The sequence below is a fragment of the Marmota monax genome, unplaced genomic scaffold (assembly GCF_021218885.2).
Source record: "Marmota monax isolate L192 unplaced genomic scaffold, Marmota_monax_Labrador192_F-V1.1 WCK01_AAM20220418_F8-fsc00102, whole genome shotgun sequence".
NCBI classification, from domain to species: domain Eukaryota; kingdom Metazoa; phylum Chordata; class Mammalia; order Rodentia; family Sciuridae; genus Marmota; species Marmota monax.
The window spans coordinates 6,657,469-6,684,498 of record NW_026692494.1 but is presented as its reverse complement, the minus strand read 5'-3'; the positions used below and the strand labels follow the sequence as shown (position 1 = coordinate 6,684,498).

At 56.1% G+C, this 27,030-nt stretch overlaps 2 protein-coding genes across 3 annotated transcripts; both read left to right on the top strand.

Annotated features, from left to right (window-relative positions):
• Nucleotides 1–15,936: 15,936 nt before the first annotated feature.
• On the top strand, nucleotides 15,937–19,889 carry Madcam1 (mucosal vascular addressin cell adhesion molecule 1). Of its 2 annotated transcripts, none has more exons than XM_046444438.2 (5): nucleotides 15,937–16,068; nucleotides 16,219–16,488; nucleotides 16,706–17,032; nucleotides 18,587–18,981; nucleotides 19,574–19,889. In XM_046444438.2, exons 1-5 carry the CDS (start codon nucleotides 16,008–16,010, stop codon nucleotides 19,622–19,624), a joined length of 1,104 nt encoding a protein of 367 aa, XP_046300394.1. In that variant the 5' UTR covers nucleotides 15,937–16,007; the 3' UTR covers nucleotides 19,625–19,889. The 2 variants fall into 2 exon arrangements, with proteins under 2 accessions (XP_046300394.1, XP_046300393.1); XM_046444437.2 differs by having other exon boundaries at nucleotides 18,587–18,997; nucleotides 19,574–19,888.
• A 950-nt stretch (nucleotides 19,890–20,839) lies between these two features.
• Nucleotides 20,840–26,020, top strand: Tpgs1 (tubulin polyglutamylase complex subunit 1). The gene is made up of 2 exons (XM_058579283.1): nucleotides 20,840–21,205; nucleotides 25,308–26,020. Exons 1-2 carry the CDS (start codon nucleotides 20,868–20,870, stop codon nucleotides 25,843–25,845), a joined length of 876 nt encoding a protein of 291 aa, XP_058435266.1. The 5' UTR covers nucleotides 20,840–20,867; the 3' UTR covers nucleotides 25,846–26,020.
• Nucleotides 26,021–27,030: the final 1,010 nt, after the last annotated feature.

Below are 27,030 nucleotides of genomic sequence, written 5' to 3'. Positions count from 1 at the left end.
GAAGAGCCAGCTCCCCGGCCAGGAGGCGGGGAAGGGCCAGTCACCACCGCCTCTTGGAAAATCCTTGCTGCGCTGTGACTGGCTTGCACACTCGGCAGCCGCCTCTCTGCTTCATGCACCCTCCAGTAACGAAAAGTATTTAGTAATAGCCTTTTGCTGCAACTTTTTTCCTGATAATCCTTCCTCCTCTGATAATCTTTCTTCTTCTGAACTTTCTTTTTCTTTCTGACTAGAGTTCCTGGGCTTCTATCAACACATGCCCTAACTATTCTTGGTTCCACTGGGGTGCCTTCTTCCCTTAGTAATTTACTTCTCACCCCTTCCATATTTTCCTCACAAAGACAATACAATACACTGAGACAAAACAAGACACAAACATACTGCATCAATCTTCTCCATTTTCTCAAAATGGCCATTTTTCCTCTCGCCCTATCTGCCTAGGGACGAGCAGATTTGCTCCCATCCTATCTATGGACAGGCAGCTTTTTTTTCGTCACTTACCCCCGAGTGTCCCGCGGCTCCCCGTAACGGGCCATTTGGCGGCTTGTACGGGGAACTTCTGAAGCTTGGAGGTAAGTGAAATTGCTCGCCCCTGAGGAAGAGCGAAAGAATGGGTGACCAACTCAAAAAACAATGTGTTATTGTTTTGATTTATCTTGTTTTTGTTTCAAGCTGCCTATCCCTAGAAATTTCTCAGGCAAACTGGAAAAAATGGTTGACTAAAGGTTTGAAGTTTGTCGGCCCTGAGGAAGAGAAAATTGATACAACGATTTTTTATTCCGTTTTTGTTTCATTCAGTTTCGGCTTTGTTTTGTGCTATCTTATTGGGTTGCGTTATCTTTATAGTAGATTAGAAATTAGTAAAAAACAAACCGAAAAGATGTTAAGTAAATTGTTAGAGGTTCAGACCATGGAGAAAGACATTTTAGATCAAGCAAAAAAGAAGGTCTCTCGAGCTAGTCAGACAGAGGAAGAAAATTTAAAGGAAAAGGGGTTGTTAGGAAAAAGGCCACAACAGGAGGGTGTTACTAACTCCGTTTTATCACAAGAGGGCATAATTCAACCAACAGCCCCACCGATGGAGACAGCTGAGTGGCCCTCAAACCCCGTAGTTGATAAATGGGATCCTGAGACAGGACCTCAAAGATTAGCATGCCCTGTACTTGAACAGGCAGGAGGGCAGCGAATTCACCATGCTTTAGATTTTAAAACAGTGAAGCAGTTAAAGGAGGCTGTAACAACCTATGGCCCCCAAGCTCCCTTCACGGTAAGCATGGTCGAGTCCATTACTAACTTGGACATGACGCCAGCAGATTGGGCTAGCATGTGTAAATCTGTACTAAATGGAGGACAATATTTGTTATGGAAGGTTGCCAATGAGGAATTTTGTGCGGAGACAGCTAGGCGAAATGCAGCAGCCAGTTACCCTCAAAGAAATCTAGATATGTTGTTAGGAAAAGGACCTTATGAGGGTCAACGGCAACAAATTGAATATGATCCTGCTATATATGCACAAATTGCTGCAGACGCAGTTAGGGCATGGAAGACTTTACAAGGACATGGAGATTTACAAGGTCAGCTATCTAAGGTAATACAGAGAGCTAATGAACCTTACGCTGACTTTGTAGATAGGCTAAATCAAACGGCTGCCAAAATTTTTGGGGATACAGAACAAGCAATGCCATTAATAAAGCAACTGGCTTATGACCAAGCAAATCGTTGCTGCAGAGAGGTTATTAGACCATGGAGACATGAAGATTTAAACACATATATTAAATTATGTAGAGATATTAATGAACAAGGGCAAGTCTTGGCAGCTGCAGTACAACAGGCTTTAGATGCCAGGCCAAAAACATGCTATGATTGTGAACAAACAGGACATTTTAAAAGGAATTGCCCCATAGGAGGAGGGTTTAACAAAAGTAGGTATCAAAGGAATAGAATACCGGGTATTTGCCCACGATGCCGTAGAGGGAGACATTGGGCTAATGAATGCCGTTCTCAAACCACCATTGAGGGTACTCCTTTATCAAAAAACGGACAAAGACCAGGTATTTATCCACGATATCGTGGAGAAAGGCATCAGGCTCCATTGCCAAAAAACGGACAGGGGGGCCCAATGCTCCGGGGCCCACAACCACAAATATACGGGGCAGTGGAGGATCTCAGCAGCACCATCAGGGTAGTGCCCAGGACACACTGTCCATTAAATCCCTCATCAGACAAACCCGAGGGAGCGCAGGGTTGGACATCTGTGCCTCTGCCAGAGCAGTATTAACTCCAGAGATGGGAGTTCAAATCATTCCCACAGGAGTAAAAGGACCTCTTCCCCAAGGAACAGTAGGCTTATTACTGGGACGTAGTTCATCTACATTAAAAGGACTTATGATAAGTCCTGGGGTAATTGATCCCGATTATGTAGGTGAAATAAAAATTATAGCTAGTTCTCCAAGAGGTATATCAGTAATTTCACCTGGAGATAGAATAGCACAGTTGTTAATAATACCCAGCCTACATAATAAATTTCCTAGTCATAGTGTAGAAAGAGGTTCCAGGGGATTAGGCTCCACAGGTGTAGATTGGGCTATGTTGTCTTTAAATTTAGATTCTCGCCCAATGCTAAAACTAAATATTCAAGGTCATGAGTTTAATGGACTACTGGACACAGGAGCTGACCTTAGCATCATATCTCGTCAAGAATGGCCAAAACATTGGCCATTACAACAAGCCACTCAAACGCTTTGAGGCCTAGGAGTGGCGACTAATCCCCATAGAAGTTCTATGATATTAGATTGGAAGGATCCTGAAGGATGTGAAGGAACTATACAGCCATATGTATTGGATCATCTTCCTATAAATTTATGGGGACGAGATGTCCTAGATCAATTAGGTTTGACGTTAACAAATAACATCAATCCTAATGCGCCCACTACTAGGGCTAGACAAGGCTTTAGGAAAGAAAAAAGATTAGGAAAACAAGGGCAAGGTATAGCAGCACCAGTACAAATAGATCAAGGAACAGACAGACATGGGTTGGATTTTCAGAAAGGGCCACTGAGACAATCAAAATTACTTGGAAATCAGAAAGACCAGTGTGGGTTCCTCAGTGGCCCCTGACTAAAGAAAAGATACAAGTAGCCCATGATCTGGTCAAACAACAATTAACGGAAGGACATATACAACCTTCCATATCTCCCCATAATACTCCCATTTTTGTCATCAAAAAGAAATCTGGTAAATGGAGATTATTGCAAGATTTAAGAGCCATTAATAATGAGATGGTTGTTATGGGACCTGCTCAATCAGGGATTCCTCAATTGTCTGCTTTGCCAAAAACCTGGCATGTTTTAGCTATAGATATTAAAGATTGTTTTTTTTCAATTCCAATTCATCCCGAGGATAGTCCACGTTTTGCATTTACTATCCCTGCATTAAATCATGAAGGTCCTGATCAGAGATATGAATGGAAAGTACTCCCTCAAGGGATGGCTAACAGTCCAACTATGTGTCAAATATATGTTAACAAAGCAATCCAGCCACTTAGAAATCAAAATCCTGAACTACAAATATTTCACTATATGGATGATGTATTATTGGCACATAAAGATAAAAACATATTGCTGGAATGTTATGCCACACTTACAAACTTATTAAAAAATTATAATTTAGAGATAGCAATAGATAAAGTACAATTAAATTTTCCAATTAATTATTTAGGAGTTCTATTATCCTCAACCATGGTCTGTCCACCAAAAATTCAAATACGAGTAGATCAACTCAAATCACTTAACGACTTTCAAAAGTTATTGGGAGACATAAATTGGATAAGGCCTTATCTAGGTATACCAACAGGAGAGTTGGGACCTTTATTTGATATTCTAAAAGGTCCATCAGATCCAAATTCACCCCGCATGTTAACTCCTAAAGCAAGAAAGACATTAAAAATTATTGAAACATATATGGAAAATATGCATTTGGATAGAATTGATATAAGTTTGCCTTTATTATTTATTGTACTACCAACAAAAAATATTCCTACAGGAGTATTTTGGCAAGAAGGTCCATTATTGTGGATACATTTATCTTATTCTCCTAACACTATTCTTACTAGGTATCCTGAGGCTGTAGGACAATTAATACTCAAAGGAATAAAAGCAGAGAAGGGAGTGTTTGGAATTTCTCCCAATAAAATTATTACTCCATATACTATGGATCAAATTGATGAGTTAGCTAATGAGTTAAATACTTGGGCAATAATCATGTGTAAATCTAATGTTACATTTGATAATCATTTACCATCTAATCCTTTGTTGTCTTTTTGGTCTAAGCATCCTGTAGTTTTTCCTAAAATGACAAGAAAAACACCTATCATGAATGCTCCAAATATATTCACTGATGGGTCAAATAATGGTATAGCAGCAGTAGTTACCCCAGATCGAACTTTTACATTTTTAGTACCCAAACAATCAGCTCAAAAGGTAGAGCTTAATGCAGTTTTACAAGCTTTTTTGATGTTTAAAGATTCTGTATTTAATTTATTTTCTGATAGTCAGTATGTAGTTAATGCTATAGTATCTCTTGAAGATGCTGGTAGGATTTCCCCTTCTTCTACTGTTTTCTCTTTGTTTTCCACTATACAAAGTCTAATCTGGGACAGAAAAGATCCATTCTTTATAGGACATATTAGGGCACATACAGGATTGCCTGGAGCCCTTAGTTTAGGCAATGATTTAGCAGATAAAACTACACATGACATACATATTTTCTCTACATTTGAAGAAGCTACAAATTTTCATAAAAGGTTTCATGTTAATGCTAATACTTTACAAAAGCGTTTTAAAATAACTAAGGAACAAGCCAGACATATAATAAAACAATGTCAAAATTGTGTGACATTTTTACCACAAGTTAATCTTGGAGTCAATCCTAGAGGACTGATACCTAACCATATTTGGCAGATGGACGTCACACACTTGCCAGAATTTGGAAAATTAAAATATTTGCATGTTACAGTCGATACTTCTTCTGGATTTTTGATGGGCTCCCTTCATGCCGGAGAAAAAACTAAAGATGTTATAGCTCATTGCTTACAAAATTTTGCCACTGTGGGCGTTCCTAAACAGTTAAAAACCGATAATGGTCCTGGCTATACCTCTACCTCTTTTAAACAATTTTGCTCATCATTTGGTATTACTCATATAACAGGAATCCCATACAATCCACAGGGACAAGGCATAGTTGAAAGAGCTCATCAAACTATTAAAACATACTTATTAAAGCAAAAAGAGGGAATTGGAAGGGGGTATATATCCCCCAAAGATAAACTTAAAATAACGTTTTTTACTCTAAACTTTTTAAATTTGGATTCATCAGGACTTAGTGCTGCGGAAAGGCATATGTATCCAAAAAATGTACATAAGCCTAAAGTACTTTGGAAAGATATTCTAACAGGACAATGGAAAGGTCCTGACCCAGTGATTGTCTGGAGTCGGGGGTCTGTTTGTGTTTTTCCACAGGGAGAACAGCAGCCCATTTGGATTCCAGAGAGATTAACTAAAACAGTTTCTACAGATCGAAAAGAAGATGATTTGACTCAAATCCATAACAGCTGATATCCAGAACTCCAGCTTGGCCATTCTTACATATGTGACAGTGATTAACCAGGATGCTTTTTTCAATAGCTATTTTATTATTGCATTTTTCCACATCATAAGGTTCTATTTTTATTTTTTGAGCTCATACAAACCTAGGTTAATGTTTTTCTGATCAGTTTTATTTTTTGACTGTGGAGTTTTTAAACATTGCAATGGAGATTTCACCCAGGTAAAGCTACAAGGCCTTTACTATTTTCTTATGTGTTGTACGTTTGTGTACACTCTTGTGTTTTGTGTTGTATGTCTGTATGTGCGTATGTCCATATTTCTTATATGAGGAGCGCTCATGAAAAAATGGATCCGAATTATTATTTTTTTTATTCACGTGATTTAAATGGTTTAATTTAAATTAGGTAAACAGCTGTTAAGGATTGTTTTTAAAGGTGGTTAACAGATCTGTTTGTTTACTAATTTAAATTAGGTAAAAAGCTGTTAAGGATTGTTTCTAAAGTAGGTTAACAGATCTGTTTGTTTACTTTCACCTTTCCTTTTCATTATATTTAATAATTCTTTTCAGGATAATGTCTCTTTAGCATCATTGCCAGAATTCCTATCTCCATCCCAGTGCCGGTGAAGAACTCAACAAGTAATGCTCAATCAAAGAGTCAACTTACTTTGGGAGGAAACGGATTTGGGGAGGAAATGGACATATTGATAGATTCCTCTGCTTTGAACTGCTTGCAGAACTTGCCTAGACTATGTAACTATCGTTTGGTGCAGCGAATTGTGGTAATGCTGGCATATCTTTGCTGATGGTGTCACTAGTGATGCAATTTTTCCCAAGGAGCCGTCAATTGGCTTGGTGTCGTGGCATTTCTGTATCCTCCTCCCTTCTGCTAGTGATGGTCTAAAATTTGGGGGCCAATGGCTTATGCTGGACCGGTAGTCAGTGATGGGTATGATCCAATTGCAGTGGTATCAACCTAAGACAGGAGGCTGACGCCTAAAGGTCAGTTTTCCGATGACGGGTAAGAACCATATGTTGAATTGGACAACCTACCAGGCACGGTCCATAAGCCACATTAACCTCACTCCCCCACTGGCACCAAGGCCAAATTTGGGGGCCAACAGAGGTGAGGCAAAGAACCTCACCCCCCCACTGGTGCATAGACCTATCCACAAGTATGGCTGTTTGTGGACCGGTAGTCAGTGACGGGTATGATTCAATTGCAGTGGTATCAACCTAAGACAGGAGGCTGACGCCTAAAGGTCAGTTTTCCGATGACGGGTAAGAACCATATGTTGAATTGGACAACCTACCAGGCACGGTCCTTAAGCCACATTGCTTGTTGTTTAATTAATCAGAAGGGGGGAGATGCTGGGAGCCATTAGCCAAGTAGGTATGACAATTTCCTTGCCAGCGTACCCCATGTTGCAGTGACATTGAATGTACGTGACCTTGCTCAAGGACCAAGGAAGATTAGGGTGTTCCCGGTTTTAAGATAATCGTGTTTAGGGCGTTCCCAGTTTAGGTTCCAGGTTTAAGGTTTAAGATTATTCCTGCTGGGAACAGGGCGTATCCTGCTGCCTGAGTTCCCCTTGAGTTCTCACGGGATTCAGACAATATATTTGGGAGATAGAAGCCCAGTGGAAGTGGATTTGGGCAGAGAACGTGGATTTCCCCAGAACGTGATTGTAGACGGCTGGTGTGAGTTCGGGAATAAAGAGTTGCTGTTTGAATCTACAAGCTGTGTGGTGGCTCGTGATTGTGTGCCCAGCCAGACTGCGGCATTTGTGCCCAGCCAGACTGCGGCACCTGGCCATACCACCCATTCAGGTTGGCAGTCAATTCAGACCAGTGGTCCTAACCCAGAGCCACTCTGCCCAGGGCCCTGGTGACCTCTACGCTGCTGCACTCCTGCCACTGTGGGGGAGGCCAGGTCGAGGGAGGCTCAAGGGCCGCTCACCGGCCACACACTGCCCCACCGCCCAACCCAGCCACAGGACACGTCCAGCCGGCAGACCCTGGGTTCCCTGGGACCCCTTGCTGCCCCTATAACACCACCTGCTGCTGGGGCAGGCCTGGGGTGGGGAAGAAGCCTGGCCTGTGGCTGTGGGCAGGGTCTGCAGTGCCAGGAGGGCGCAGATGGGATGGTCACCAGGTGGCTGTGGGGCTGCGGCCCCAGCTCTGCGCCCCACAGACTGTGGTCCCCTCCCTGCCCGCTGCTGGCCCAGGCTGCGGTGCCCAGGGGTGGAGGTGCCCTTCCTCCCCAGAGCCCTGCACTCCCTGCAGCCGGGGCCTCCTCAGTTCACACGGGAACCCGTGGTCCACAGACACTGCCCGGCCCTGCGGGGGCAGTGAGGGGGGTGTGGAGGCGGCCATGGTCCGCACAGCCCCACTGGACAGGCTGCCCCAGCGGCCCAGCCAGGAGACAGAGCTGCCCAGGCAGCAGGCCACACAAGCGCCTGGACCAGGTCTCCCATTTCCTGCTGTGGGACACAGTTGCTGAACCTGCGGAGGAGCCGCAGGAGGTGGAGAGGTGGAGTCCCCAAGCCCTGGGCCTGGAGGGCGTGGCCACAGGGGCAGCTACGGTCCCAAAGGGCACAAACTGAGTGGCTTTAAGAGACACCAATTTATTTGCTTGAGGGCCTGAGGATGAGGAGCCTGGCGGGCCTCCCTGGGCTGGATCCAGGTGTGGCTGCGGAGGCCCCAGGGAGAATCCACACCCTCCCACCTGGCAGCCATCAGAGGGCTGCAGCCCCTCCCCCACCTCTGGAGCCAGAGGTGGGATTTTAGGTCTAGCAGCCAGGAGAAGGAAGTGGAGGAGCCCTCAGGCTATCTAACTGCAGAAAAGAAGAGGGAGCCCCAGGCAGAGGGCACAGCCCATGCAAAGGCCCTGAGGCAGTGCCTGGGGTGAGGGGCAGGGTATCAGAGCCCTGCAGACAAGGGGCTTTCGGGGGTTTGCTTAAGCAAAGTGGGGCAGGGGCAGAAGGGATGATCTGAATGGGGTCTCCCGTGGACTCTGAGTTCTGTCCTTCCCCTGAGGACAGAGAGAACCTGCTGGGCTCCTCCCCACCACCCAGGCATGTCAGCAAGGTCAAGAGCAACTGGCTGTCACAGCCTGCTGGGCACCAGGCCCTAACCGATGGTCCCCACTTCACAAAACCAGGACGCTGGGGTCCAGGGAAGGAAGGCCTCATGTGCCAAGACCCAGGGATGAGCGGGGCTGTGCCCAAGACCTCCGCAACCCAGGCCTTCCTCCCGTCCTGGGGCCCTCCTGCCGTTCTGCTCTTCTGGGGTCAGCTCCAGCCCCTCACTACGCCCTCACAGTGCACGCCCTTTCCTAGGCAATGACCCGTCCACCACGAGTCTGCCCCACGCCATGTCACCAGCCCTGCCCTGACCTTCCCTTCGCCCGGCAGTCCTTGGCTAATCTGGGTTTCCACGCCAGCTGCAGGGGTGGAGCTGGGCAGGCTGGCTGTGCCCTCCACAGGGCTCAGTGGCCAGGCTGATGGGCACTGGCAACTTGCCACTGCACCCCGCGGTTCTGTGCTTGGGCCACAGAGGACCAGCTGAGCCTTCTCAGCTCACCACTGCCTGCTCATGACACTGGGGCTCTGCTGGGGCTTGGAACATGGCTGTCCCCAAAGGCCCGGGTATTACAGGGTTAGCGCCCAGCTTGGCACTACTGGGAGGTGACAGAACCTCTAAGATTTGGGCCTAGCGGAGGTCTTTTGGCCAATGGGGGATGGGACTTCAGCGTCCTCCTCACTCTCTCTTGTTCCTGCCATGAACTGGGCAGCCTGCTCCACCATTCACTCTCCACCAGCAGGTGCTGCCCGACCACAGGCCCAAAGCCCAAGAGTCCACTAGCATGGATGGGACCCCCAAAACAGCCGGGCGTGGGGGCACACGCCTGTAATTCCAGCGGTTCGTGAGGCTGAGGCAGGAGGATGGTGAGTTCAAAACCAGCTGCAGCAATTTAGTGAGGCCCTAAGCAACTTAACAAGACCCTATCTCAAAATTAAAAGGTCTGGAGATGTGATTCAGCAGTTAAGCACCCCTGGGTTCAATCCCTGGTACACACACACAAAAAAAAATCTGATTGTCTCATGCCTCTGTTACAGTAATGGAAAGCCAACACAAGGTCTAAGGTCCTCCCTCAAGGATGGGTCTGCCCAGCACATGCTCTGCTGTAACCTGGAACCTACAACAATGGTTGGCATATAGCAGGCACTCAATAAATGTGGATTAATGAATGACCCCTGTCCCTAGCAACTGCCCTTAGCCTCTAAGACATTAGAACCAAAAGTCAAACAGGACCCTGACCTTCCAGCACCACTGTGCCAGTTACCAGAAATACCCTCCAAACCCTAAAGAAAGCATTCAAGTTCTTTGACAGCTGCACCCCCCGGGCACTCACCCAACCCTAGCAGCAAAGATCAACTCCAGCCCTTAGTTAACAGCACCCCACCATCATAATCCCAGTCCCTAGCAACAGAACCCTCACCTTGGCACTCCAGGACCTAGCGCTCTAGCAACAGGACCCAGATTTACCCACATCATCCCAGTCCCCAGCAACAGGGCCCCCGCCTTGGCAAAGCAAATCCAGGCCCTAATAAGAGGACCCCAGCCTTGGTAATTGACCCCAGGCCCTAGCAACGGGATTCTAGCCCTGGCAACATAGTCCCAGTCCCTAGCAACAGACCCAACCCGTAGCAACAGGACCCCAGCCCTGGCAACATAATCTCAGCCCCTAGCAAAAGGGCCCCAGCCTTGGCAACCTGGTCCCAGTTCCTCGCGCCACAAGGCAGCTCCCGAGGCCTGATGTAAACCCCTGGTGCGGGGAGACCACCAGCACGCGGTCCACGATTCTGGTCTCGGGCGACGCCACTGGTGCAGGCATACAGCAAGCGTCCATGGCCTGCAGTCCGGGGCAAGGCCGTTCAGCACTGAGGCGGGGTCTCGGTCTCCAGCCTCTGCCCCAGCGCGCAAAGACAGCCAAAGTACTTCAAGACGAGATCCAGGGGTGACAGGGTGTGAACCCTGTGCTGGAGCCAGCGGGAAATCGCGCGTGGACCTTCGGGGGACCCGTCCTTTCCGCAGGCGAGTGCGGCGGACGGAGCGCTAGAGCGGCCCCCGAGGCGCGCGGTGTCTTCTGGGATACCGAACTCCAGGACCCTGGGCCCGCGGCATGGCGGGAGCTGGAGTCCTGCCACCGCGGCGGCCGCGCAGGGTTTGCTGGGAGCTGGGGGCGGGCCGTGGGTGGGGCGGAGGGGCGGGGCCCCGGGGCGGAGGGGCGGGGCCCCGGGGCGGAGGGGCGGGGCCCCGGGGCGGAGGGGCGGGGCCCCGGGGCGGAGGGGCGGGGCCCCGGGGCGGAGGGGCGGGCTTGAGGTTGAGGGTTACCTGTTCCTGGGCCGGGGCCTGCGTGGCTGGCGGTTCCGCCCTCTGCTCTCCAGCAGTATTGGAAAGTGTTTCCACCATCTTCCTGCAGTAAAAACAGCTGAGATTTGAGGAAGCAGCTCTTAATCTGCGGGGGAAGAACCCAGCGGACAGCCGAGGAAGCCAGGGAGGCCTAATGCTGCCTTTGGGGCTCCTGGGCACGTGAGGAGAGGAGTGAGGGGTGCCCTGTGGCGTCAGCGGGGAGCTCTGTCTTCCAGACGCTTTGACCCAGAGGCACCAGCCAGGAGGTCAGGGGTGGGCAGCTAAGGAGACAGGCCAGGCCAGGCCCTGAAGCGACACGGGAGATCGGACGCCGTGAAGATTGGACGCATTTAGAGGGAGCCCGGCGGAAGTGTGTACCCAGGAAAAGGAGCACGAGCACGGGGCCTCCCTGGATGGTGGGAGGCCGAGAATCTGACGTCAGGGGGCATCTCCTGCTCCGGCCAGTGGCAGAGGGAAAAAATGGCTTCAAGCTGAGGCCACAGGGAGGGAGAGATGGTGACCCCGGCTCCTGCCTTTTCCCTGGGGAGGGGCTCAGCTGAAGGGGCAGGGCTGAGTGGGACTGGGACAAGGGACTCCCCAGCTCCCCAGCTGAGTGTGTCCAGGTAGCTCGCTGTCCTTCGACCTCTGTCGTCCTGTTAGGGGCTGGCCAGGTGGCCAGATGGGTGCTTCACAGGTTTACCGAGCACCTGCCTGCCAGGCCTCACCCCAGGCAGTGTGGAACCAGGGCGGGCAGAAGTCCCAGCGGCCTGGGCTTCCCACTCATGCGCAGAGAGGATGGGCCGGGTGTGCTGAGGAAACCCCCACGCTGGCCAGGGTCACTCAGGCTTGGTGGCAGTAGTGCACAGAGTAGGGGTGTCACCCCGCCCTGCAGTGATGGAGGGCTGGAACAGAACTGGGGGCCCACATGTGGGGGCCCGTCCCTCTGGGACACCGCACAGGCTCCCCGCCCCCGAGTGAACACCGTGTGTTGCATTCACAGAACGCTCTGTGGCGTTCTGGTCCACGTTGCACTGACCCACTGAGGAAGAATGGACGTCACCCAGAGTGGACCTTCAGCCTCAGGACCTGAGTCAGCCCCCTTGCTCAGTGTGACTTCTCTGGCAGCAACCCCCTCTAGCCCAGCGCCTGCGCATCCTGCCCCAGGGCGTCCATAGGCATTTTGTCGGCTTGATGCTACCGCAAGTAGTGTCTTTTCTGAAGTCCAAACTGTCGAAGCTTCTGGGGCATTCCGTATCTCAGAGTTTTGAGTTAGGAATGCTCAACCAGTAAAGTCTATTAATTAAATACTGCAAACTTAGAAACTGGAATCAGAAGCACTCTGGACCCAGGCACTGTGGGTGGGTTCTGCTGCCTCTGCTCTCTGTGGATGTCCAGCAGGAGGTGTGTCTGCCTCATTGTGTCCACCCTGAGAATCATGCCACCTTGGGATGCGTAGCTCAGGTCTGTCCCGTATGAGGACACTGGTCACTGCACCAGGCTAGTCACTAACTCACCACACCTGCAGAGCACCATGTCCAAGCAAGGCCATGTTAGCTGGCTCTATGTGGACATGAGTTTGGAGGACACTGTTGGCCCCAGAAAAGCTTCAGCCTTTAGGTCTAGGAGTTCTGCACCTTCCCGGCTCCAGCAGGTAGTCCTGGGTCCTCTGTCCTAAGACTGACTTGCAGGTTAAATGAAAAGCACCCCACCACTGGCCTGGGGCCACTGACCAGCTGCTGACTGCGCAGTAGTCGGTGGTGCCTGCTCTCTGCTCCCTGCAGTCCTGGGGACCATCCTCACCCTAGCACAACCAGCCAGCCACAGTTGCTCCCCAAGGCCCTGAGGTCCCCCAGCCAGCTGCTACAGCAAGGGGCTCCCGCTGGAGGACAGAACGAGCTGGTCATCAGGTCCTAAGGTCAGGGACAATAAGTTTGGTGGACGGGGCGGGGCCTTTGGGAGGTCAGGCTGCAGGTCCTACTCAGGTGCTTCAAGCCCACCTGTGACCCCACATGCTCTGAGGTCCACCCTTCTCCAGCACCCCCTGTAGAACCTCACCCAAACCTAGCTCCAAGCCACATCTGCCTGCCCCTCCCCAGAGCTGGGTGGGGGGTGACTCCTGCGCAGGGACCCGAGGTGCCCCAGCCTCTCCTGTTCAGCTCAGACCACAAGACCCGCCCATGCCCAGTGACTGAGGCAGGGACAACCCTAGACCAGAACATCCAGCAGCCTTGGGGTTGCCTGGTCAGTGCTGTCTGCCCAGCCAGCCCCAGGCAGTGGACAAGCCAGCCAGATTGGGAGGAGTGAGGTGGTCACAGCCTCCAGGGAGGCTGGCCTGCTGCCCACCCAGCAGGGGTGGTCACCTCATCCAATGACTCCTCCTGGGTGGCCTGCCTAGGACTAAGGACTCCTCCAGGGGCCAGAGCCAGCCATTCAGACCCTTTCTCCCCGAATCCAGTGCCAGCCTCCGCAGAGGCCTCGGCTGCAGCATGGCTTGTGAGGTCTTCAGGCCTCTTCCTCTCGCTGCCCCCATCCCAAGGTGGAGGGCCCTGGCTCTGAGGCTCCAGGCCCATCCCATTTTGCCAAACCAAGTCAGCTTCCCAGAACAGGAAGAGCGTGGCGTCAGCCCACATAGTCATCCCCTCAGCCCGTGTCACCCTCTGGCCAGGCCCCCTTGGGGTCGCTCAGCTCAGCCAGGCCCCTTTGGGGTGGAGTCAGAACCCCAGCTCTTCCTGCAGTCTGCGCAGGTGGAGGCCTGGGGGTGTCCCGGGGCCGCAGCCCACTGAGGTATTTACTAAATGACGTCCTCTCACGCCACCCTGCCATAGGTCCCCACCCTCCTTGAGTCGCACAGAGTGGGGGCCCATGTCCCAGGCCCGGGGCCCCACCAGAGCTGCCAGAGGTGAAAGTGAGTAGAGGGTCGGTGGGGGCCTGAGCGTGTGTGGCTCCTGGCCCTGGACTCAGCTGCCTCTGCTTTCCCTGCTGAGCAAGGCTATCTTCTGGAACATTCCTCCCAGACCCTGGGCAGGGAAGCAGGACGCTGGGTCTCTGGGGAGGCTGGACCCTCCATGGAAGGAGGCTTCCTGCCCAGTTATGAGCACTTCCTCCCACAGGACAATGTCAGGAAGGGGGTCAGTGCCTGGGACTTGCAGGAAGCAGCCCCAGGGCCCAGGTGCCCAGGTGTGGCAGGAAACACAGCTCAGCCTGTGCCCAGCTCACCAAGCAACAAGGATTGGAGCCAGGGCTCTCTGGCTGCTCACACCTCCCTGAGCCTCCCAGAACTCTGCCCCAAATCCCTGCCTCTCACCATCTCCTCCTCTCTCTGTCTCTGCCTCTGTCTCTCTGTGCGTCTCTGTCCTGTCTCTGTATCTCTCTTATCTCTGCCTGTGTGTCGATCACTGTCTCTCTCTGTGTCCATCTCCAGCTCTGTCTCTGTGTCTTTATCTCTGCCTATCTCTCTCTGTCTCTGCCTCTCTTCGTATCTCTGTCTCTCCGTGTCTTCCTCTGTCTCACTCTCCCCCTTCCCAACTGTGGCCCTCTGCCCAGAGCCTCCCCTGGGCCTAGCCCACCTGTCCTTCTGGCCACTGTAGACAGGAAAGGCTCAGGTCCACAGGTAAAGTCTGATCTGAGCACCATGGTCGTCCAGCAAGGGCTGGGCTGGGAGGAGAGCTGGGGACACGCCCCTGGGGCCTCAGCCTGCCTGGCGCCCTGACCCCTCCCCACCACTCTGGGCTGGAGGGCAGCAGGAAGCCAGGTCAGGGCTGGGAAGCGGCCCACTCACCATGCCTGTGGCCCCTCGACGGGGTTAAGAGCCCAGCTTCCCGGGAAGGGCCAGCTCCTTGGAGTCCACCTTCCTGAAGGGCTTTTCCGGGCACTGCGCGGGGGGGTGGGGGGGGTTGTGATGCAGAGGCCAGGTCCACACGTGGCTGCCAGGGTCCCTCACTGCTCCCAGTTTCTGCCTCTGACATGGGTGCTGAGAAGACAGAATTCTCTTGAAGGCCACACCCCAAGATCAGTGGAGGCCAGGCCAGGACGCTGTGTTGTCCTCCTGCAGGGCACAGATGGGGTGATGGTGGGGCATGGCAGACAAGGTCCCAGAGGGCCTCTCAGAAAGCACCTGGGGAAGGGGGACCGGCAGGCAAGAGGACCCAGGGTCTTTGGGCAGAACTTGAAGGAGAACATGCAGAGGCTGGGAGGGAAGGCAGGGCAGGGCAGCCTGGAGACTGGGCATGCCAGAGGGGCTTCTAAGTCCCTGTGGGGAAGACCAGGCCTGGAAGGACTAGCAGAGGAACAGGGACAGTGCCCAGGCTCAGCAGAAAGGGGGATGAGTCCAGGATGAGTGAAAGGCAACTCAGGCTGCTGAGGCCAGGGTCCATCCTGGCACCCAGGCTTCCCTGTGCCTGCGGGGGGTGGGGGGGGTGACCCTGGCCACTGGGAAAGATGGAGCTGGGGAACTCAGAAATCAGCAGGTCTAATAGTTCTGTGACAGCCTCAGGCCTCGAGCCCTAGCAGATCCCACACTGGAGCAGCATCACCCCCAGGAGGCCCCAGCCCAGGACTCCCCTGAGACCCTGCCCAGGCAGAAGTGGCCACACTGCCCTCCACAGCCCTGCAAGCTGTGCGCAGAGGTGAAGGCGCAGATCTGACCAGTGGTCAGGAGGGTGTCGCGTGCTCCAGCACCGATTCCCATGCACTTGACCTCCACCGTGACCCTCTGCAGGCCTCCATCCTCCGCCTTCCCGTCCATAAAGCCAGTCTGGACCAGGACCCAACCTTGATGCCCCATCTGTTCCGCCCTGGTTCCCGGGGTCCTCCCCCCACCTTTGGCCCCCAGCCCCGGCCTCTCAGGCCAGGAAAGCCCCTCGGGAAACCCCCCCCCCCCGGGGAGCCGCGGAGGAGGGGGCGGAGAAGCAGGTTTGCAGAGGCGGGAAGCCGCCGGGGACGCTGCTATTTAAACCGTTTCCTCGAGGGGAGCAGAAGCGGGGACGAGCATGGAGCAGGGCCTCGCCCTCCTGCTGGCCCTCTCCCTGGGGCTCCTCCAGCCAGGGCACGGTGAGCAGGGAGGGGATGGGGAAGGGAGGGACTGAGGTGGGGGAGGGGAGGGGTGGGCACTGGGGCCGCCCTCCGACCCCACAGTCCTGGACCTAGGTGGAGGTCGGGCAGCAGGGAGACCTGCGCAGGGCTAAGAGCTGCGTCCCGCAGGTCAGCCCCTGCATGTGGAGCCCCCGGAGCCCGTGGTGGCCATGGCCGTGGGCGCGTCGCTGCAGTTCACCTGCAGCCTGGCCTGCGCGGGCGGGGCGGCCAGAGTGCGGTGGCGCGGCCTGGACATCGGCCTGGGCGCGGTGCTGTCGGAGGCAGGCAGCAGCGTGCTCTCCGTGCACAACGCCTCGCTGTCGGCAGCCGGCACGCGCGTGTGCGAGGGCTCTTGCGGGAACCTTCGCTTCCAGCGCACCGTGCGACTCCTGGTGTACGGTGAGGCTTCGCCCTCTCCCCCTGGCCCATCTTTAAACCGTTGCTCTGACGCCCCCGCTCCGCCCAGACCCTCATCTGACTCCTCTGAGCCCTTCCCATCCTACTCAGCAGGAGTGTGGTCAGGGCCCAGTTGTGCCCTCCCCACAGTCCCTCACATCTGGCCCAGCCTTGACCTGTGGGCTCCTCATCCCTGAGCAGGCGCCCCCTCTGCCCACAGCCTTCCCGGACCAGCTGGCTGTATCCCCAGCGACTCTGGTGCCTGGAAGGAACCAGGAGGTGGCCTGCACTGCCCACAGAGTCTCCCCAGCTGGCCCTGACACACTGTCCTTCTCCCTGCTCCTGGGAAACAGAGAGTTGGAGGGTGTCCAGGCCCTAGGTAGAGAGGAGGAGGAGGAGGACCCCCAGGAGACAGAGGACCTGCTGTTCCGGGTGACAGAGCGCTGGCTGCTGCCTCCCCTGGGGACTCCCGCCCCAGCCACCCTCCACTGCCAGGCCACCATGCGGCTCCCTGGCTTGGAGCTGAGCCACCGCCGGGCCCTTCCAGGTGAGCCTCCTGGGTCCTGGCATCCCCAAGGCCCACCCCTCTCCAGCCTGGACAGCAACATTCATCCACCTGTGTGTCTCGGCCTCTGGGAGCTGTTCACACAGTCTGTCCTGGGGTCCATCTTTAGTCTGTTACCCTGTGGCCACCAGAGAGAATCATTAATTCAACAGATACGGCTCCTGCCCTGTGCCAGCCTCAGGATCCATCCCTGCTCTGCCCACGTCCCTCCATGTTCGTCAGGGTCAAAGCTCAGGTCCACCCTCCCCAGGCAGAACTGGCCACACTGCCCTCCACACCCCTTGCTCCTCTGCTCCAGCCATGGTCCTCCTCATGTTCCTCCAACACAACAGTGAAGCTCATTGCAGCCTCAGGGCCTTTGCACAGGCTGTCCCCTGTGCCCACAATACCTTTCCAGACCAGTCCCAGCTCCTCCTCACCTTTCCCAGATCTTTGTCCAAGGTGACCATAGTGAGGCTCCCCAGCTACCCACCCCCACAGGCACCCAGGCGCTCCTTCTCCTGTGCCTTGTATTTCTCCACCACATTTTTAACACCTGACATCCTATGCTTTTTTTCCCCATTATCTGTCCCCACCATGGGCATTGCCAAGGGACATCTGTCTCATCCACAGTGATATCCTCAGCAGCCACAACAGGAGCACAGGCAATGCCCTGTCTCTAGGGTGAATCCTACACACATCTCCAAGCCCGGGAAACATCCCTAGGGGAGCTCGGTGCACTCTCCACCTGTACCCCTGACTCCCTAGTGCCCCTGGGTCCTGGTTTCTAACCCAGAGCTCTGAAATGGAGTAGAAGCCAGAGGCCATATGAAGGGGGCACACAGAGATGGTTTTTATTTTTTGGGGGGGGATACTGGGGATTGAACTCGGGGCCACTTGGCCACTGAGCCACACCCCAGCCCTATTTTGTATTTTATTTAGAGACAGGGTCTCACTGAGCTGCTTAGTGCCTCACTTTTTCCTGAGGCTGGATTTGAACTCGTGATCCTCCTGGCTCAGCCTCCCAAGCTGCCAGGATCACAGACATGTGCCACTGTGCCTGGCGGTTTTTGGATTTTGATTCCAAGAATAGAAACCCAGAAGCACTTAACCATTGAGCCACATCCCCAGCCCTTTTTATTTTATTTTTTAATTTTGAGACAGGGTCTCTCAAAGTTGCTGAGGCTGGATTTGAACCTGCCTCAGCTCCCGCACTGCTGGGATTACTGGGGTGAGACATGGTGCCTGGCTACAGGAGTTCTCTAGATCCTACAAGGTCCCAGCCTCAGTCCACACCCTGTCCCCATTCCTATTCCATGTTAAAAGGTGTCCTGAGCACCTGTGCCCTCGCTACTCTCTGCTGCAGCCCAAGGGGGTGGGGTGACCCTCGCCCCTTTTACACTTGAGAAAACCAAGGCACAGGGAGCGGCAGCAGCTCAGGGCGGGGCTGCCAGGAGTGGGACCCGCTCGCAAGGTCCAGCCCAGAGGGAGCAGTGGGTGGTCCAGAGGGGGAGATGAGGCTCGGGAAGTAGGAAGAAATGGTCACTCTGTTTCCAGTCCTGCACAGCCAGACCTCGTTGGAGCGCCCAGACCCAACCTCATCAGAGCCCCCCACCACCACCTCCCCACAGGCCACCCCCCAGCAGGGCTCCACCGGCACCCCCAGGATTAACAGCTCCACTAGGACTTGCCGCCCAGAGATCCACTGGTCTCTGGAGCCTGCACTGGATGGAGAGGTCAGCTGGGAGCTGCTGTGTGAGGCGGCCTGTGGCCCTGGCATGACCGTGCACTGGACCCTGGCTCCTGGGGGCCTGGCAGCCTACAAGAGGAGGGAGGCAGGGGCTCAGGCATGGCTGAGCCTGCCTCCAGACGGCTCCAGAACCGAGGGCTTCTTCCAGTGTCGCCTGGACCCGGGTGGCCAAGTGGTCAGCCTCTATGTGCCCATCCAGAAGGTGATCCCCAAAACCTGTGAGTTCTGATGCCCGGGAAGGAGCCGGGAGGGGCAGAGTCTCTGGATCAGAACTTTGGGTGAGAAACTGCAGTGCCAGGCTCTGTCCAGGGGCTTCCCCTGGCTGCACTTCCAGGCTGAGGCCAGGGGTGGCCACTGTGCTCCAGGCCCTGGGTCCCACCCCTGTGGAGAATCAAAAAGCAAAAACGAGTGTGATGAGTATATTTCAAGGGGCCCAAGATGTTCCCGACCTTATCATCTCAATGCATAAATATAAGAGTCTGAATCTGATATTTTACGCACGTTTTTTTAGCTGTAGTTGGACACAGACCTTGATTCATGGGTCTCTGTGCGGTGCTGAGGGTGGAACCCAGGGTCTCACACGTGCTGGGCGGGCGCCCTGCCGCTGAGCCACACCCAGCCCCTGCTTTTCTTTCTAACGCTCTGCATTTCCACACTAGTCCCGAGGCGGGGTACAGGTCAGCGCGCTGGCCAGCCGCACGGCACGTGCACACGGCGCTCGCGTGCAGGCCGCTGGGAACCCACGGGGACCCCTGCGCTGGCTGCCCTCCTGACAGCCCCTCCCGCTCTTCCAGCTCCGCCTGCCGCCCTGTGGACTGGCAGCCTGGTGCTGGGGCTGCTTCTGATGCCGCCCCTCGCCTACCGCCTGTGGAGACGCTGTCGACCCCTGCCCGCCACCACCGCCCGCCAGCCCGTCTCTCTGCGGCTCCTGCCGGTGCGCCACTAAGCGGGCGGCGCCGCCTCTCCCGGCACCGGCCGCCCTGGGCAGGAGAGGGCCGACCCTGCCCCCCACAGTGGTGGTCAGTTCACAGGAAGCCCCCTCCCCAGCTGGCTGAGCTACCCGCCCTGGGCCCACCGCCCACCCCCCACCCCCGGCCCGGAGCTGAAGAATAAAGGCCATTTGGTCTAACCGCTGGTGGTTCCTGTGGTGCGGCGAGCCTGGCGCCACCCCTGTTGTCCCGCACACGGGGCTGACCCCAAAGAGAAGCGCGCCTCTGGGCAGAGCGCTGGAAGCCCCTGCGGCCTGGGCTGGGGGAGGCCCAATGCAGCTTCACCAGAGAACCTGGAAAGTACTTGATGGGGGTCGCCTGGGCAGATCAGGACAAGGGGCTGATCGAGGGAAACTGCACGGCTTGAGAGGCTGGAGCTGGGGGCGGGGAAGCGACTGGAAATGAGGTCAGCTTGCCGAGAGCCTGAGATGCCAGGCGGGGGAGGAGGGACCCTGGCCAGAGTGCCCAGGGGGCCACCGAAGTGCTTAAAGCCACAACGGACGCGGCGGTAGAAGGCCCCTCTGGTGGTCAGGAAGAGTAACGGCCTAGGTCCGCGACTTGTGAACAGGCTGCTAGGTCGGGTAGGAGCGCGTGGACCTCCAACACAACTGGAGGATGTCCGAGGTGGGGTCCCCCATATGGCGTGCTCTACTAAGACCGAGACAGGCCAAAGGCCGGGAGGAGCTCAGCCCGAGCCCCAAGCTTTCGACAAACTCAGAAAAGGATCTGGGGTGGACGCTCAGTCCTGGAGTCAGGGAGCGTCCATACTGGCGCACCATAGGTTGGACTTTGCTGGTATCCGAGGAGAAGGGTTGCTAGGAGACCACGCTAATGAAGGACTCACCCACTACCAAGATGGCAAGCTATACGGCTTCACGCCAGAAACCAAGGCCTTGCTAAGCAACCATTTTAGAATCTGGCAAAATTCAGTTTCCGGGCCGAAACCAGACCAACTCGATACAAGCAGAGAGAAGCAAAGGGAGAATACCAACTAGGACCCCAGGAAAAGGGTTACCTGCCCCTAACCAAGATGGCCGCCCAGGAAACTCGGGGCACGTGGGACATGGCGGCGCTTCCGGTCCCAGTGCCCTCAGTGAAGATGGCGGCTGTGGAGAAGCGGCGGCCGGCGGTAGCACCGGCGGCCAGTTTCACGGACAACGGCCGGCCGTCGGTGTCCCGGGCGCAAGCGGCCGCCGAGAATGAGGAGGACTTCCTGCGGCAGGTCGGCGTGACCGAGATGCTGCGCGCGGCCCTGCTAAAGGTTCTGGAGGCGCGGCCCGAGGAGCCCATCGCCTTTCTGGCGCACTACTTCGAGAACATGGGCCTGCGCTCTCCGGCAAGCGGCGGCGCCGGAGAACCCCCGGGACAGCTCCTGCTGCAGCAGCAGCGCCTGGGTCGCGCGCTGTGGCACCTTCGCCTGGCTCACCATTCACAGAGGTGCGGGCGGGGCGGCGGCCAGACTACAGTTCCCGGCATATTGCGGGGCGCGGGGCACTCTGGGAGTTGTAGTTCGCGGCCTCCTGCCCGGAGCCGGTGGGCTGGTATTGCGCTATATTTCCGGGCGCGGAGCTTGCTGGGAGTTGTAGTCCTCGCCTCCTGGGCGGGGTGGAGCTGCTACTTCGCCCTCAGTGCCGGCTGCGGGCTGGTGCACGTTTCTGCTGCAGCTGGGGGCTTTCTAGGTCGGAGGGTACCGTATCCCTTAAGCCAGAAACGAATAACTGGACCTGGAGATTGACTAAAGCCGAGCGTGGCCCGCGGGAGGAAAGCCTGGAGTGGGGCGAGCCGGGGCTACTGGTCTGTCCCGGATGGGACGGTTCTGAACTCCCAAGGTGGCCGAGTTCCTGAGTGAGGGTTGCAGCAGACTGGGAAGCTGTCTAACACGCAGCATCAGCCCTGGGCGACTGTCTGGGGCTGGTGGGCGGTGTTTGGGGGGACCCAGAAGCAGAGGCTGAGGCGGGCATTGCGTGATGGCTTAGGAGTGGTGTGCCAGCACGCAGTGCGCCTCAGTCCGTCCCCACGGTGACTCCGGCGCCCCTCAGGGCAGCCCTGCCCGAGCCGGAGAAGCTGGGAGTCTGAGCGCAGCTGGACGGGGTGGGGGCTGGGAGGAGGAGCAGGTGGGCAGGAGGCGGAGTGATGGGAGTGGAGGGGAGTAGGACTGGCTCCTTGGCACGAGGAGCCCACAGCGGGAAGGTGGACTGGATTGCCTGAGACAGGGCTGGGATGGGGCCGTTGTAGACTGGGGGATTTGAGAAGGCCTCAGGAGAGAAGAGCAGAGCCCGCAGAAAGGGTGGGTGGGAAGGCAAAGCCAGAGATGAAGAGCCACGAGAAGTGGCCTCAAGGCGGAAATTGATCAGTGGCAGGGCTCCACATGTGGTGGCTCAGGTCAAGCACAGCTGTCACAGACGAAGATGTTTATGTTCGTCTCGTAGGGCTGGTGGGCATGTTGGCCCACATCTGTAATCTCATCAGCTCTGGAGGCTGAGGCAGGAGAGTCATAGGTTCAAAGCCAGCCTGAGCAAGTCAATGAGGCTCCAAACAATTTAGCAAGTCCCAGACTCAAAATTTTAAAAAGGGCTGGGGATGTGGCTCACGGTTATGTGACCCTCAGTTCAATCCCTGGTACAAAAAAATAACCTAGGGCTGCTGTTAAAAATTACCATAGATTTAGTAACTTAAAACAGAAATTAATTTTCTCAATTGTTGCGGTGGCCCGAAGTCTGAAACCACGGTGTCATCAGGCCCATGTTCTCTCCAGAGGGTCTAGAGGAGGTCTTTCCTGCCTCTTCCAGCTTGGTGGTTGCTCTAGTCTGTAGTGCACCTTGGTGGTGACTAATAACTCCATCCCTCTGTCCTCCCCCTTGGCCTTCCGTCTGCTTTGTAAATACACTAGGTGTTGGATTACAGCCAATCCTTCTCCAGCATGACCTCATCTTAGGAATTACACCTGCAAAGGACCTGTTCTCAACTAAGGCCCCTACCTGAGGTTCTGGATGATATGACATCCCTGGTCCCCCAGAATGGAAGTGCCACAGCTGTTGGCTGGAGTTCAATCAGAGTGGCAGAGGCACAGGAAGCAGACAGTGGGTGCTTGTGGCAGATATGAAGGCCCTGGAGTCACCTGGCTTCCCAGGGACCAGCCAGGAGTGAATGAATAAGACAGGCTCCCATGGCGTGCGATCGTGCTCATGGGTCCAGGCCTGCTCTTGTCCTCCCTAAGACACCATGGCCGCTGCCTCCCTTCCTCAGACAGCAGGCAGCAGCTCTTGGCTGGTGGAAAGGAGCAGAAGCCAAGGGCCAGGTAGCTGTATGCTGTCCCCCTGTACTGAGGCTGAGCTGAAGATGCCAGGTCTGGGAGAAGTCACCTCAGCCCTCTCTGCTGGCCAGCAAGGCCACCTGGAGCACAAGAATGTAGTGGTGTCTGAAGGCCACATGGCTGGCCACCACAGGGCAGAGCCAGGAGTCGGACGGCTCAGCCGATGGGGCCTCCTTGGCTACCTCATTGCTGATGAGAGGGACTCTTGCACAGTGTCCCTGAACATGTTGTCACCAGAAAAGTACTCGTGGAGGACTGGCTAGTCTTGGCCAGGGCCCAGCCTCAGCCCACTGTGGTGGGCACCCTGGACACTGCAGGGTGCAGAGCAGAGCCCCTGGCCTCTACCCACCCATACCACACACTCCCCCGTTGTGACCACACATGTCTGACATGGCTCAGGGTCTCCACTGAGAGCCACTGGTCAAAGGTGAAAATAGTGTTGCTGCTGCTCCTCGAAACAATGTGTTCTCTTCCCTAGCAAGTGCGGGCAAGCTTTGCAAGCTGCCCTGGCTGGCTGCCCGACCTGAACTGCAGAGCAGAGGGGAATGGTGCCGTGCTCTGTGCACCTGTCATCTCTGGGTGGTGCAGCAGGACACTCCTAGGGGGAGTGAGGCAGCCTGGAAGGAGGTGCCTCTCCTCCCTTTCTTGCCCCTTCCTGGGTGTCACCCTGATTCACTGGTTGCAGTCACACCTCGGTGCCTCCTGGTCATGGGGCTGGAGCCTTTGCTGTGGTTACTGCTGTGTGCTTCCTGGACTTGGGGCCAGGATCCTGTTCAAACATCACCTGAGCCACAGACGGGTGGGACTCCACACACTGGGCACGGCCCCAGGTCTGTGGCACAGTCTGCTCCATCCTCACAAGGATCTGAAATGCAAGGACCAGGCTGGTACCCTCCTAAGTGAGGAGGGTGAGGTCCTGACAGGCAGGGACTTGCCCAGGGCACCCTGGAAGGCAGGTGTGGCAGCCGCAGAGCACTGCATGCCCATAGTGCCTAGTGGTGCTCCAGGAGCCACAGGGGCCCAGCTCCTGCCCCCCAGCCACCGCCTCCAGGAAAAGGAGTCAGTGCAAGAGAGTGGGTGGGCAGGCAGAGGGCAGGAGACCTGTGCCTGAGGCCTGCAGAGGGAAACCAGCTGCAGGCTGGATGTGGGGCCAGGAAGCCCCTTCACATGCAGGACCAGAAACCCCACACCGGGTGGCTGCAGCTCAGCCGGAGGCTCTGGCTGCCCCGGGGAGTTTGTGCCTCCCAGCAGGGATGGTATAGCTCTGGGTGTTTAGCCCGGAGTGGGCTCTGAGAAGGGTGGGATGGGGCTGGCAGTGGCCTCCCTCAGATTGTGCCACTGCCCAGCAGGAAGATAGGTCCTTCGGGGCTGCCCTGTTGCCACTCCCCTCACCCCGCTTGCTAAGCCCTGTCATGAGGTCACTGTGCCGTCCCTGCGAGAAGAGAGAGGGCTGGGTGCCTCCAGGGCTGTTGAGAGGCTGTGCAGGTGCAGTCAGCATTTGCAGCCTGCACACCACTGGCCTCCAGCGCTTCACAGTGCCAACACAGGGCCGCAGATGGCAGCCAGCCAGGAGGTGGAGAACCCAGCCCTAGGAGGCTTGGTCTGGCCCCCACTCTGCCTTGGGGCTATCCCTGCAAGCACTCTGCAGGGCATGCCCATTCCTAACCCTGACCTGGGCACCAGCACTTGCCAAGCCCCTGCTACACTGATGCTGGGGAGGTGGAATGATGTGCCCCAAGGCATGAGGCCTGTGTCCAGCCGCTTCCTGTTGGGGGTTCTCTTCCTGCTCAGAACCACAGTGTCCCCATACCTCTGGGACCCACAGGATGGCCGCTGTGGGGGCTCTGCTTGTGCAGGCTCACAGGCCTCAGGCTGCTGGTGAGCAATGGAGCACCTGGGGGGCCTGTTCCTGTGAATAGGCACAGGCAGTCACACACGTTTGCCTGTGGGGTTGTAGGGACAAGGCCTCTGACCCACCAGAGCCTGCCCATGATGCCCATGGCTTGCCTGCCAGTCATCCAGCAGAAGGCTGTGCTCTGAACACCAGGGCTTGAGCAGTGGCAGGCACCTGCCCTGGTGGGAAACAGGGGACCAAGGAGGATCTCACAGGGTGAGTTAGGCGGCCACCCCTGGGGAGAGGGGACCTGGGAGAGGCGAGGGATCTGGGCAGGCCAGCATCTGCCCAGGAGGCAGTGGCCACAGCTCCCAACCTTGTCCCACCCACAGGACAGCCTTCAACAACAATGTCAGCGTGGCCTACGAGTGCCTGAGTGCCGGCGGCCACAGGAAGAGGCCGGGGCTGGATGGCCGCACCTACAGTGAGCTGCTGAAGCGCATCTGCAGGGATGGCGAGGCCCCGGAGGAGGTGGTGGCCCCACTGCTGCGCAAGATCCAGTGCCGCGACCATGAGGCGGTGCCGCGGGGCGTCTTCCGTGCAGGCATGCTTACCTGCTTTGTGCTGCTGGACTTCGTGGCCCGGGCAGGAGCCCTCTTCCGGCTTCTTGAGGCCCCAGGCCTGGCAGTGGCTGACCGCCGTGTGGGCCAGGCCGTTCTGGACACCCTTGAGGGGGCCCTGGGGGCTGGTGACCACACTGCTGGGCCTGCATGCTACCTGGAGGCCGGCTCGCGCCTGGGACCCGACAGCCTGGCGCTGGCCCTGGACCGTGCAGCGACCGGCCGGAGGCCCAGCTCCCCCATGTCCCGAGAGGAGTTCCTGGAGAAGGCAGCCGCCCTCTTCATCGCCAAGGTCAAGCCAGTGGGCTGAGCCTGCTGCGTGGCTGCCCTGCTCCTGGAACAGGCGTGGGACTGGCCCAGGACAGAGCATTCCCACCCCTGCACTAGGACATGGCCACCAGGACACTGCACCCCCACAGCTGGGCACCCACACTCACAAGCCCTGCTCAGCTGAAATAAAGTCTGTGGAGGCCTGTGTGCATGCACATGTGCGTGCGTGCGTGCGCCAAGTGGGCCCACCACCCGGCCGCCCAGCCAGCCCATTCCTCTGGAGCCTGAGTCTCCTTCCACAGCCCTGCCCACTCCAGTGGCTCCTCTTGGGCCTCAGTTTCCCTAGCCATCCAGCAAAGAGGGCAGCTGGCAGCGACACCGAGGGATGGCAGTGGGATCTCCACCCCTCCTTATCCCTCACTGCCTGGAGGAAGGCGGCTGCGAGAGGAGACCAAGGGCCAACAGGCTGGGGCCCTCCAGAGTCACACGGTGCCACCTCCACCAGCGGTCCCCCCAGCTCCCTGTAAGCACTTCATGACTTCAGGCATCTGTACCCCACACACCCAGAGCCTGGCCTCCACCTCCCTCCTACCTAGGACTGACAACCCCACTCTGCCTGAGAGAGGCCTACGCAGTGGGTCTGTTGAATCTGTCTTCTCAGACTGGCGGGTGGCCCCAGCCGCTCCCCAGTCCAAGTTAAGTGTAGGTTGGATGGCGGGTGAGTAGTGTGTCGGGAGTGGTGGCAGCTCTGCTGCCAAGCAGAGCAGCATCAGGGTCCTGTTCCCACTCGGGCTCTGAAGCCTATACTCCCAGCAAACTCCATAGCAGGAGGCTTTGGGGCAATCTGTGCCCCCATGTTAGGGACGGAGCCGCCTGGGCTCAAGCACTTGCAGCCACTTGAACCCCCAGCCAAGCAGAGAGGGCAGCCAAGCGTGAGCTCTCAGAGGACTGGGACGCCCAGAGGCAAGCATGGCTTGCCAGCCCAGGAGACTACACTGAGGCCAGCCTCCCTGCCATCCAGCCATCTCCAAGGCATTGTGGTGTCCTGCAAGAGGGGCCTCTCTTGTCCTCGGGAGTGCCCCACGTGGATATGACTTCTAACAGCCCCAGAGTCAAGCACCTCCTCGGTGTCTGCATAGGGACGCCCTGGGACTGCCCCAGGATCCTGGGCATGAGAGGTGGCCCCATGCTTCCTGTCCCACCAGCCCACCCCTCCCCTGCCACC

What these genes read in the sequence shown, in the direction of transcription:
- Tpgs1 (XM_058579283.1), top strand. Translation starts at nt 20,868, where the DNA reads ATGGCGGCTGTGGAGAAGCGGCGGCCGGCGGTAGCACCGGCGGCCAGT. An exon ending in CTGGCTCACCATTCACAGAG is followed by an intron (nt 21,206 to 25,307) that starts GTGCGGGCGGGG and finishes TCCCACCCACAG; the next exon opens with GACAGCCTTCAACAACAATG.
- Madcam1 (XM_046444437.2), top strand. Translation starts at nt 16,008, where the DNA reads ATGGAGCAGGGCCTCGCCCTCCTGCTGGCCCTCTCCCTGGGGCTCCTC. An exon ending in CGTGCGACTCCTGGTGTACG is followed by an intron (nt 16,489 to 16,705) that starts GTGAGGCTTCGC and finishes CTCTGCCCACAG; the next exon opens with CCTTCCCGGACCAGCTGGCT. An exon ending in CCACCGCCGGGCCCTTCCAG is followed by an intron (nt 17,033 to 18,586) that starts GTGAGCCTCCTG and finishes CTCTGTTTCCAG; the next exon opens with TCCTGCACAGCCAGACCTCG.